General features: G+C 46.2%; 1 protein-coding gene across 1 annotated transcript; it reads left to right on the forward strand.

Annotated features, from left to right (window-relative positions):
• The first annotated feature begins 621 nt into the window (after positions 1-621).
• Positions 622-11,584, forward strand: acad9 (acyl-CoA dehydrogenase family, member 9). Its single transcript, XM_060069344.1, has 18 exons — positions 622-901; positions 1,097-1,190; positions 1,301-1,402; positions 2,398-2,504; positions 3,141-3,241; positions 3,675-3,753; positions 4,178-4,352; positions 4,799-4,872; positions 5,278-5,353; positions 5,564-5,634; positions 6,444-6,563; positions 7,488-7,616; positions 8,289-8,368; positions 8,452-8,578; positions 8,943-9,020; positions 9,463-9,591; positions 10,611-10,683; positions 10,948-11,584. Exons 1-18 carry the CDS (start codon positions 725-727, stop codon positions 11,046-11,048), a joined length of 1,893 nt encoding a protein of 630 aa, XP_059925327.1. The 5' UTR covers positions 622-724; the 3' UTR covers positions 11,049-11,584.
• Positions 11,585-12,116: the final 532 nt, after the last annotated feature.

The raw sequence follows: 12,116 nt of genomic DNA on the forward strand, positions 1-12,116 counted from the left end.
TGTGTGTGTGTGTGTGTGTGTGTGTGTGTGTGTGTGTGTGTGTGTGTGTGTGTGTGTGTGTGTGTGTGTGCGCGCGTGTGTTTCTATTCTATTCTATTCTATTCTATTCTATTCTATTCTATTCTATTCTATACAGTGTTACCCTTTAGGTTTCATTTGATAAAAACGACAGTGTTACCCCTTATGTTTTTTTCCCATGATGGCTGATGAAAAACAACAGTGTTACAAAAAACGCTAGATGTGAACGTGGCCTAAATAGCGGACTATTTCACTGCTGATCAACACTACGAATGCTGGTAACGAATAAATTGTAAAAAGACACACCTTGTGAAGTTATTTTCCAAATAAGATTTGAAAAGCTTTGGAAGTTTATTTACAACACTATTTACATGGTTTCGGAGTAGTACACTTTGACATTTTAATACAGTTCAGCGAGAAAGGCGACGAATAATAAGAAGGGGGCGTTCCAGTCTGCGTAAACGGGAACCCCCACCACACGAGAACGCCCATTTGCGTCTGCAGTGGGATTTTACATTTCATTCATTAATTTGAATATGTCGCCACCGTGTGGAGAGAATCTGTAAACAAATAAAAAAACAATACAGAGATTACGTGAAACTCACGTCATCACCGGGCGACAGAAGTAGGTGAAAGGTATCAAGAGAGTGTCAGAAGCGTCTGGGTTATACAAGATAGTCAACATTTCTAAAGATAATACTCAACCATGAGTTTGAATAGAATTATAAACTCCAAATCTTTCGATATCGGAAAGTCGTTACTTGCGTTCAACCTTCGGTACAATGGGAAGTTTGTCCCTCATCCTCCCCAGTACCGCTGCTTCAGGACCCAGGCGAGGAGTCTGGCTTATGCTAAGGACCTGTTCCTGGGTCAGATCAACAAGGTGAGCACTGGCTGTCTGGTTTATATTCGTGTTTTTACTGAATAATGTGCCACAGTTATGTTGGAGTTGTATGCCCTGTGAAATCAATTTATCTGACAGGCTGCCAAACCTACAAAATACATTTTACTGTGCCATGGTTGAGTACCATTTATTCTTAAGGATGTATTGTAATCTAACATTGTGCCTGTTTCAAAGGCAGAAGTATTCCCTTATCCAGAGATTGGAAATGAAGAACTGGAGGAATTAAACCAGTTTGTTGCACCAGTGGAGAAGTTCTTCAACGAGAATGGTGAGTCAGAAAGCAAGAGATGAAGTCGGAGACACAACGGCACCAGCTGTAGATCTTTCATTCCAAACGTTTTGTGATTTGACCTTGTAAAACCCTGCTTCCTCATCCAGTGGACTCGAAGAAGATCGACGAGGACGCAAAGATCCCCGCGGAGACTCTGGATGGGCTGAAGGAACTGGGGCTTTTTGGGATGCAGGTCCCGGAGGAGTACGGTAAGATGGCACAGACACACACACACACACACACACACACACACACACACACACACACACACACACACACACACACACACACACACGCACACCCCTCCTGGGAATGTGTCTCAGGAGATAGAGCGGGTCGCTGTTAACCGGAAGGTTGCTAGTTCGATCCCCGGCTCCTCCTAGCTGAGTGTCGAGGCGTCCCTGAGCAAGACGCCTCACCCTGACTGCTGCTAACACGCTGGCTGTCGCCTTGTGTGGTTGACACCGCCATCGCTGTGTGAATGTGTGTATGAATGGCTGAATGTTAAGGCAATATTGTAAAGCGCTTTGAGTGGCCATTGGTTAGGAAAGCGCTATACAATGCAGTCCGTATACCATTTACCATTTTTAACTATTGAATACATTTTGCTACGTCTCACATTAAGAAACACTGTAGCAGTTTCAAAGACAACGATATCTCCCCATAATGACATAATGAGATAACTTCATGATTAATTACTAAACAATGACCATACAAGGCTGTCATTGTGACATGACATTGCGATGTACACGCCCTATTACACAATCCTCCTATTAAATGCAAGGAACAGACCCATTATGTTGTTGACTCATTTGTATGACGATATGTATTGAACTCACTCACTTGTATATGTGTGGGATTGTGAGGTAAGCTATCACTCAACCTGATAAGGAAAAGGGCTTTCATACAGTTAACATACTTTTGATTTTCAAACTAGTTTTCTGCCTTTTTGCAATCGGCAGTTACTCTTTGAAAGCTCCTTCAAATAGTACATGTATATTGCTCAGTTCCACTGTAATGTGCACTGGAGAGTACCACGTAAACAAAGTAACAATATAAACAGAAAACCATAAAAACATAAACATATAAATGAACACATTTTAAAACCAATTAGAAATGACTGGTATTACCTTGTATTACAGGTGTAGTCGCAGCTTTCTAAAATGGCCAGATAGACCCTTTGCCTTATCATTCCTCCCCACAGGGGGTCTTGGTCTGTCCAACACCATGTACGCCCGGCTGGGGGAGATCACGGCTCTGGACGGCTCCATCGCCGTGACACTGGCCGCTCATCAAGCCATCGGCCTCAAGGTAAGGCGGAAGTCACAGTCCTTATTTGTTAGTCCCATGAACTTAATTTGACTTGGACTGAGTAGACGAAGTGGTAAGGCTGTTTGACTCCCAGCCGGAACGAGAGGTTATGGGTTCGGTACCCAATGTCTGCTGTTTATCTGTGGGCATCCCAGAGCGTCATGCCCTAACCCCTGATAGGACTGTAAAACACGGTCAGTCACGTAAAAGCATCGCCTTAATGACTTCATGGTGATAATGTGACAATTTATGTCTGCTTTATGGCCCCGACACAAAACGCGTCGTCTTCACATTATATTTTCTGTGTGCCTTTGAGTCTTATGGATTGAAAGAGAGAGGGAGCGACACATAGGATCGTAGGTCAGAACAATACCTGCTCTTTTGCTAGCTGAGTAGCTAGCTGGGGCCTTAAAGGGGTGATATTATACCACCAGGGGTAAGTGGGGTAACACTATAAAACAATGTTTGTGTTAAGAAAAAAGATCCTTGTTTTTGTTTCTGACAATTGATGACACATTTTTTCTTGCAAATTTGAAATAAATCACAATCAATCAATCAATCAATCAATCAATCAATCAATCAATCAGTCAATCAATCAGTCAATCAATCAACCAATCGACGACTGTGTTGCTGCAGGGGATCCTGATCGCAGGGACGGACGCCCAGAAGGAGAAGTACCTCCCTAAGCTGGCGTCGGGGGAGCATGTGGCGGCCTTCTGCCTCACTGAACCCGGGAGGTGAGGCTGAACCCAGGGATGGGAGCTGGAGCTGAACAGTGAGGCTACACGGATAGCGTAGACGCTGTTGTCGTGAGAACGCCACAACTTATATATTTACGCGGAAATTCAACGAAACAGACCCAGACCCCAGTTTGTCCGGTTTGTGGTCACGTGTACACTGTTAAAATCTAAACAACATTACAGTTGATTCAACATGTCCGATAAACCTATTGAGCTCTTTCTATGGTCACAGAAATAGGAAACAGTAATCAATAGAAACAGACTCTGCAATAACAGTTCAATTAAAAAGATATTTAAAGTGAATGAATATAATATGAGCCCTTCTTCACAACTACTACTATGCAGTTTTTTATTTCCTCCACCTACGTTTTCCTTGTTTGGAGGCATGGAGTGTTTTAACTCGGGTGTTTACCTTGTCGTTGCTGTCCAGCGGGAGCGACGCTGCGTCCGTAACGACCCGTGCCACTCTGTCCGAAGACGGGACACACTACCTGCTCAACGGCTCCAAGGTCGGGACAAGCACGACGGCAGGAAGAGCACTTTGGCCCACGACTTTCGCCTGAACCTCTACTCAAAACCCTCTCTCTGTGTGTGTGTGTGTGTGTGTGTGTGTGTGTTTTATCTGTGTTGTATGTACGTGTGTGTGCCTGTGTGTGTGTGTGTCTATGTTATCTGTGTTGTATGTATGTACGTACGTGTGTGTGTGTGTGTGTGTGTGTCTGTGTTATCTGTGTTGTTTGTACGTGTGTGTCTTTGTGTTGTCTGTGTGTGTGTCTGTGTTATCTGTGTTGTATGTACGTGTGTGTCTTTGTGTTGTCTGTGTGTGTGTGTGTGTGTGTCTGTGTTATCTGTGTTGTATGTACGTGTGTGTCTTTGTGTTGTCTGTGTCTGTATGCGTGTGTGTGTGCGTGTGTGTGTGTGTACTGCCCTCAGATGTGGATCTCCAACGGCGGCTTCGCCGACATCATGACGGTGTTTGCCAAGACGGAGGTGGTGGACCAGGAGGGCGTGAAGAAGGACAAGATGACGGCCTTCCTGGTAGAGCGGGCATTCGGAGGCATCACCAGCGGCCTGGCCGAGGACAAGATGGGCATCCGGGGGTCCAACAGTAAGGCCCTCCTCAGCTCCCCTCGGCTGCTGCCGACCTCCGACTGGCGTTGAACCGCTTTGATTGGCTCTTGATTGTATTATTTATACTAAAGGTTATCATCACCGTTGGAACGCTGCAAATTAGGCTGTTCAACATTTGTTTTCATCGGTTGTGATTGAATGAGAGCATGTGCTATGAATGGACTACTTATATACTTACTAAATTAAGTCATTTTTTTTACCGGTTAAACCAATCAATTTCAGGGGAAAATAGCTATAATTGCACATAGTATGGTCCACAATGTAGTGGAAAGGTCGACCAGCCGTTCCAATTATTTGAACATGTAACCCTGATTCTGCTTTTTACCGGTCTGCCATTGGCTGGCAGCAGGTGTTCACTTGGCTGCTGCCTCAGGGTGTCAAGTGTCAACACGAACTCCAGTTTGATCTCGTTTCCTCCCCCAGCGTGTGAAGTGGTGTACGACAACGTCCCGGTGCCCCTGGAGAACGTCATCGGTGAAGTGGGAGGGGGATTCAAGGTACTGGTTCTATCGGCGCAGCCTGTGTCACCCCCTCACCACTCCACACCGTGGTGCGTTGAGGGTGGACAACCCCCCTGCTAATGCCTAGGGCCTTGTCAGTGTGCAAGATGGAAGCCCAATGCTTGGTAGCAGACACACACACGGGCGGTTTTGTCTGTTTTTTATTGTGTTTTAAGAATATGGGCGCGTTAGGTGTAGATGTTCACATTTTACAATCTGTGAACACCCTTTAAAAGAAACCTTAAAACATACCAAACACCATTTAATTCAACTTTCTCTTAATCCATTGATTTCATTTTTGTTTATTTTGATTGCATTGTTAAGCACTTTGTATTGCAATTTAGCATGAAAGGCGCTCTATAAATAAAGTTTGATTAAATCCCTTATTTTGTCCGTTAACAGGTCGCCATGAACATCCTCAACTCAGGCCGCTTCAGTATGGGCAGCAGCGGAGCCGGGATGATGAAGAAGCTGATAGGTAGGCCGACACGATGGCTGTCTGCTGCTGACATGGACACTTTTAGACGTGTGTGTGTGTGTGTGTGTGTGTGTGTGTGTGTGTGTGTGTGTGTGTGTGTGTGTGTGTGTGTGTGTGTGTGTGTGTGTGTGTGTGTGTGTGTGTGTGTGTGTGTGTGTGTGTGTGTGTGAGAGACTGTCTAATACACTGTCCTCCCTTCTGCCCCGGCAGAAATGACAGCAGAGTATGCCACCACCAGGAAGCAGTTCAACAAGAAGCTGAGTGAGTTTGGGATGATCCAGGTACAGTCAGAGTTTTACTATATCAGCCAGGGCACAGATTTCAGATATAAAAGTCATAACAAAATATGAATGTAGTTATTTTTGGATTGTTTTAGGGTGTTGGTTTGTTTTTAGGATTACTGTTGGGTGGATTGAGGTTTAGTGTTAGTGTGTTTTTTAGGGTTCAGGGTTGTTATTAGTTTGTTTTAGGGTTCGGGGTTGTTATTAGTGGGGTTTGAGGTTTTAGGGTCAGGTTTTAGGGTTTGGGTTATTCATATTGGCTCTTTGATTTTAGGGGGTAGGGTTCCTACTTGTTAGGGTTGGGTTTTTGGTTTGAGGGTTTGTGTTTGCTTTTAAGGCGTGGTTTTAGGTAGGGCTGCTCGATTATGGGAAATATCATAATCACGATTATTTTGATCAATATTGTAATCACGATTATTCATACGATTATTTTTGAGCTTGAAAACATTTTTAAACATGTCTCTCCCAAAAGAAACTTTGGAACTCAGAACTTTGAAATTACGCCCTCTAAAAAATACACAAAATAGTCAAAAAGAAATTTTCCAATTTCAAATAATCTCAAGATATCTATCCAGCTGTTCTGCCCTTTCTATAAAAGATTAAATTAAAAAAATAGATATTTTTTTATTTTTTTTAATCGAAAAACTCGATTATGTTAATTTTGTGATCGATGCTAAAATCGAAATCGCGATCAAAATTCTAACAATCGCCCAGCCCTAGTTTTAGTGCGAGTATAAAGCGCTCTGGTACTCCGTCTAGAATCGAAAGCGTTTCAGCCCTTAACCCCGGCTCGTCCCCTCTGGCCGCAGGAGAAGTTTGCGCTGATGGCCACCAACGCCTTCGTGATGGAGAGCATGGCCTACCTGACGGCGGGCATGATGGACCGGCCGGGGGTCCCCGACTGTTCGCTGGAGGCGGCCATCGTCAAGGTGAGGCGGGGCTTGTGCTCACATCCATCTGGATGGTACGCCGGCACGCGCAAGTTGTAAGTCGCAAATCTCCCAGCTTTCTTGCGGAATTTGCGGAGGCACGCCCCCTTTTGGTCGTAGTATAATTCCCGTTTCTCATTGGCTAGTCATTGTTATTGTTGGCTACATTAGCCTCTTTAGCAAACCAGCTCGAAAACAAACAACTTTCCATTGTATTGCACGCACAGCAAGACCGTAAAATGCATAAATTGGTGACGGCCCGGGCATAAAGTAGTAATGTCATCAAGTGTGTAAAAGCATTTAAAATCTACATTCAAATTACCAAATGTGAAACAAATACAAAGAAAATAAATCTCTTTATGGGCGCAGCCATTTTTGTTGACGAGTAGTACGTTGGGCCTCACTGAACTCGCTCCACTTTCAAAGCGACGAGATACTACGACCAAAAGGGGGCGTGCCTCAGTGAAATGCCGCAAGAAAGCTGGGAGATTTGCGACTTACAACTTGCACGTACCGGCGTACCATCCAAATGGATCACAGCATTAGCCTCTGCTCTCCCCGGGGGGGAGAAACCAGACCATAATGCTGGGGGCTTGATGCTGATCTGAATGCTTGTGTAGCCGTTGACATTGCATCACGTTTATTAAGGCACGTTCAGTCCTGTGGGATGTTTTTTTTATATAATAATGCTATAAATAATGAATGATAGAATTATGTGAGTGGTTCCATAATACTGTTTGTGTGGTAGTCATAATTACTATGTGAGTGGTTGTGTGCATGTTTAATTATGTATAAATTATATATATTATAATGATAGTAATTATAACGTGGGTGTTTAATCATCATATGTTTAGAACATAATGGCAGTAATAGAGTGTGTGTGTGCGTGTGTGTGTGTGTGTGTGTGCGCGTGTGCGTGTGCAGGTGTTCAGCTCAGAGGGCAGCTGGATCTGTGTGAGCGAGGCCCTGCAGATCCTGGGGGGTTTGGGCTTCACCAAGAACTACGCCTATGAGCGCTACCTCCGGGACTGCCGCATCCTGCTCATCTTCGAGGTAACCCCCAGGCCGGCTCTCACCACCCCTCCGTGTTGAGACCTCACTGTGGGTCCGCCGTGGCTGGTGCTGAGACATACGGTGGTCTTGGTCATGTGACCCGGATGTGTCGTGCAAAATACCCGACCGTTTTAAGTTTGGGGGGCATCAAGACAATTTCATGTTTTCCATGAAAACTCACACTTTTATCAATAGTTTTCAGCTGCTACCATAATTGCCCAGGGTTTTCTAGTCATCAATTAGCCTTTTAACACGATTGGCTAAACAATGTACCATTAGATCACAGGAAGACTGTAGGTAGATATTCTATTAAATCAGCCGTTTCCAGCTAGAATATTCATTTACCCCATTAACAATGTCTAGACTGTATTTCTAATTTATTTAGTGTCATCTTCATGGGGAAAAAACAGTGCTTTTCTTTAAAAAAATAAGGATATTTCTAAGTGACTCCACCTTTGAACTGTAACTACCGGTAGTCTCCTTAATTAGTCTCACTACTCATCATATAAAACACAGCCTGGGTGTCACACCCTGGTGACCTTGACACCCTTGGCAGATATCACAGAAGTGTAACCTGGCCTTCACATTCACGGCTTGAGCCAGAGCAGACACCCTACAAGGAGCCTGCATTAAACTGTCAGTCAAATGGTGATCCCGCCTTCTTCCCTCCAGGGGACCAATGAAATCCTCCGGATGTACATCGCTCTGACGGGAATGCAGTACGCCGGAAAGATCCTGACGGGAAAGATCAAGTGAGTGTCTGCGCTCTGCAGAATGTTTCTGGAACCCTCCGGGGGGGGGCCGTTCTCCAGCCTGTGTTCTGTGTGCCCCCCAGGGAGATGAAGAGGGGGAACCTGGGCATGGCCGTGGGCATGATGGGCCAGAAGCTGCGCAGCTCCTTCGGGGGTACAAAGGACTTCGGTCTGACGGGCAAAGACGGACTGGTGCACCCCAGCCTGGCGGTGAGGCCTTCGCTTTGGGATGCACTGGACACACAATGAATGATGCATACGTCGATCGCGGCTAGCTGTAGATGTATGTTTCCTTTGTGACAAATAAGACTAGCTTCAACCTTACTATTTCGTTATTTAGCTGTTTATTTTACCCCAAAAGACTACACATTAGAGACCTTGATAAATTAAATTAACTTAAACGTATGTCTCTAACACAACGTGAAGGCGGATATGTAAACGAGAGGACTATGGCTTCACCATCAGGGGGGCACATAGGGACATGCATGCCATATAATAACGTTTTACTATTGCCTGCCTGTCTGTTGCTGAACACAACGTTTTTAAGACGCCGACTGTTCTGTTTTCCTCACAGGACAGCGCCCTGAAATTGGAACAAAATGTCTACCTCTTCGGGTCGGCGGTGGAGAGTGTGCTGTACCGATACGGAAAGGTGAACTCGCTTTAGAATAATCTGTTGTTGCTGAGTTTTCTGTCGTTTACTATTCAAAATTTGCCCTTTATCCTTTATGAATGACCACAGATTGTTTCGGCCAGAAGAGGTCACTGTCCCATTAGCTATTCATATAACTTAACATTTTAAGTGAAGAGGGTTTGAGTGCTTTCCAACATCAATTTAAGATATAACCACTGTTCACCTCCGACATGTTACAAATACCAAAATGAATCGGCACAGGGCTTGAAAGCTGTACACCTTCAAAAGCCTTAGCTCCACTTGGGCATGTGTACAGTATACCAAAAGCTCCACCTCGACAGGGTGTGGCCCTCACACAGAATGCGTTTGGCTGCTGGAGAGGCCTTCCCCTCTGACGTACAGGCATCAAACCACAACGAGCTAACGCCCTAGCCCTGTCTCCGTGCGCGTTCCGTTCCAGTCCATCGTGGACGAGCAGCTGGTCCTGAAGCGGGTGGCCGACGTGATCATCAACCTGTTCGCCATGACGGCCGTGCTGTCCCGGGCCAGCCGCTCCATCAGCATCGGGCTGCGGAACCACGACCACGAGGTACCGACCCCCCACCTGCCGCAGACACAGGGCAGCCCAGTTGTGTTGTTTTGGATTGAACCTTTATTTGTTCAGCTGTGTCTCGTTGAAGTTTTGCAAGCTTCCTGGTACGGCTACAGGAAGCTTACAGGTAGACTGCCGACATTGGGGATCGAACCCAGAACCAGAGGTTCTGGGTTCGATCCCCAATGTCCGCAGTCTACCTGTAAGCATCCTGAAGGAGTCCAACCCATCCCTGCTCCTTTACGACCGGTATCGGACCATTCACTGCAAGTAATTTTTTCGATAAACGTATCTGATGGTAAGGAGAGTCTTCACGGACTAATACATTATTCTGGTTTAAAGAAGGGTGTCGGCTAAAGCCTACAGCCCATCGTTTTTACACTGCCGTTGTGCACTGCAACACAACTGTTTGTGTACTGTTGTTTGAAAATATAAAACGGTGGTGCCGTGGTTTGTGTTCGAGTAAGGTGGTATGGCTCCTATTAAATCAGACACACAAACTGAGAGCAGAGGGAAATATGATGATGAAGGAGATTAAACCAAAGCCAGTGGCTTTTTATTCGGCTCCAAATGTGTTGTGGCCTGGTATTTGTAAGCTAAAAGAGGACAGGCTGTGTTGTGTATGTTCTGGCCTGAGGAGGTTCTCTTCTGGTAAATACTCCAGGGAGAGGGAAGCTAAACAAAATGTACTGGCCGTCAGGCCAAACATGTTCCTCAGTCCCACATATTTGGGCGAGATCCTATCTTGTTTATCGTATATATATATTTTTACAGTTAAAACAAATGTTTGGAAACTTCAACTGAATGGTTCTTATTCACCTAGCCACCACCTTTGGTTCTGAAAGGTAGCTAGCTGGGTGTTCCCTCATTCAGGTCCATCACCACCCATGTAGTAGCATTGAGAGCCAAGATGGCGGCTAGGTGAACGAGGCACGTTGATCACCAGGACTGCAGTCACCCCATCTCGGTTTGTCTGGGCCTTCCCTATGTGACGCCTGCTCCTTCCTCCCGTCTAGGTGCTGCTCGCCAACACGTTCTGCGCCGAGGCGTTCTTCAAGAACAACTACATGATGACCCAGTTGCAGAAACGTGAGTACAAGCTAAAGCTAATCGGAAACAGACAAACATACAGACGACCGGCATGTGTTGCGGAAATGGAACAGAAATCCCCCCCCGTCCACATGGCATCCGTCAGCGACCACCTGCTACGGTCATGTTGTCTTCATTTGTATATAATAGAACACTTTACCAGTTACACGACAATGTGGAGCACAGAAATGTACCGTGCTGTCGAGTTCAAACAAACTCCCGATTCCCCCCCCCTGACCCTGACCCCACGCCTCTGTGTTGCAGACGCCCCAGAGAACAACGACGCCAGCATCAAGAAGATCGCCGAGCAGATTCTGGAGAAGCGGGCGTACGTCTGCGCTCATCCGCTGGACAGAACCTTCTGACGTCCTCCGCGCGACGATGGCCGATAGCACTCCCTCCTTAGCTTGTACATACTAATTTATATTCAAAGTTTAAAAAAAAAACAATCTTCTGCTTAAGATAACGCAGTAAGGCAGAGGAGTGTGTTGCATTGTTTAATGGTGGTGTTGTTTTAGGAAACCGTAAGTGCCAATTATCTTTTAAAGAGGTGGTTTGAGTATGATTCAGAAAAAGTGTTAAGGTGGCGGGGGGGGGGGGGGGGGGGGGGCTTATGAGCCTACTGGGTGTACAAGGCGACCTCTCTGTGAGTCCGGACCTCCACGACGGTGTTGAAGGGGCCGGTCGTGGTGCCCTGGTTCTTTGGGTGCGTCTCCGCATCGGGGCTGGCGGCCGCACCGCGGCACGCCTTCTCCGGTTCCGTCAGCGGCGCGGCGCTCCTCTTGTGGAGGAGCGTGCGCGGCACGCAGTACCTCCTACGGCGGGGGGACAGGAGACGCTCGCAGTGTTGTAGCTGACGTGTCCCCCTGGCATCAATAAAAAAAAAAGGAGGTGGACTCGCTGTCTGGAGCTCACGTGAATCTGTATCTCTGGTACTCGGAGTGGCGGCGGGGGATGGCGTTGTGGGCGGCGGTGAGGTTCCTCTCGGGGAACGGCCCCGGACCGAGGGCCTTGCACTCGGCCTCCGGGTCCTCGTCGGACCCCCCACCGAGCACGGCCAGGGCAGGGAGGGGCTGCGGCGGAGTGGGACACAACGTGAGGCGGGGAGTCGAAAGGCTTAATGTTAGAACAAAGTAACTTCCAGGGCCATAGCGATTTGTTTACTACTTAATGAACGAAAATATGGTTTGAAAGATAAGGACAAACTTTACATAATGAGAATTAACGTATCAAAATTGGGGTCAAAAACATGCACTTTAAAAAATAAAAAAAAACTGTAAAGCTTCTACAAATAAAGGGCAGTCCACTGTAGAGGAACATCCTTACTGTACCAACGGTGATATGTTGTTTCACCTTCTGACAAACTTACTTATTGTAAGTCGCTTTCGATAAAGGCATCTGCTAAACACTCTAAATGTAAAGAGGGGCAAAGT

The sequence above is a fragment of the Gadus macrocephalus genome, chromosome 13, assembly GCF_031168955.1.
Source record: "Gadus macrocephalus chromosome 13, ASM3116895v1".
NCBI classification, from domain to species: Eukaryota; Metazoa; Chordata; class Actinopteri; order Gadiformes; family Gadidae; genus Gadus; species Gadus macrocephalus.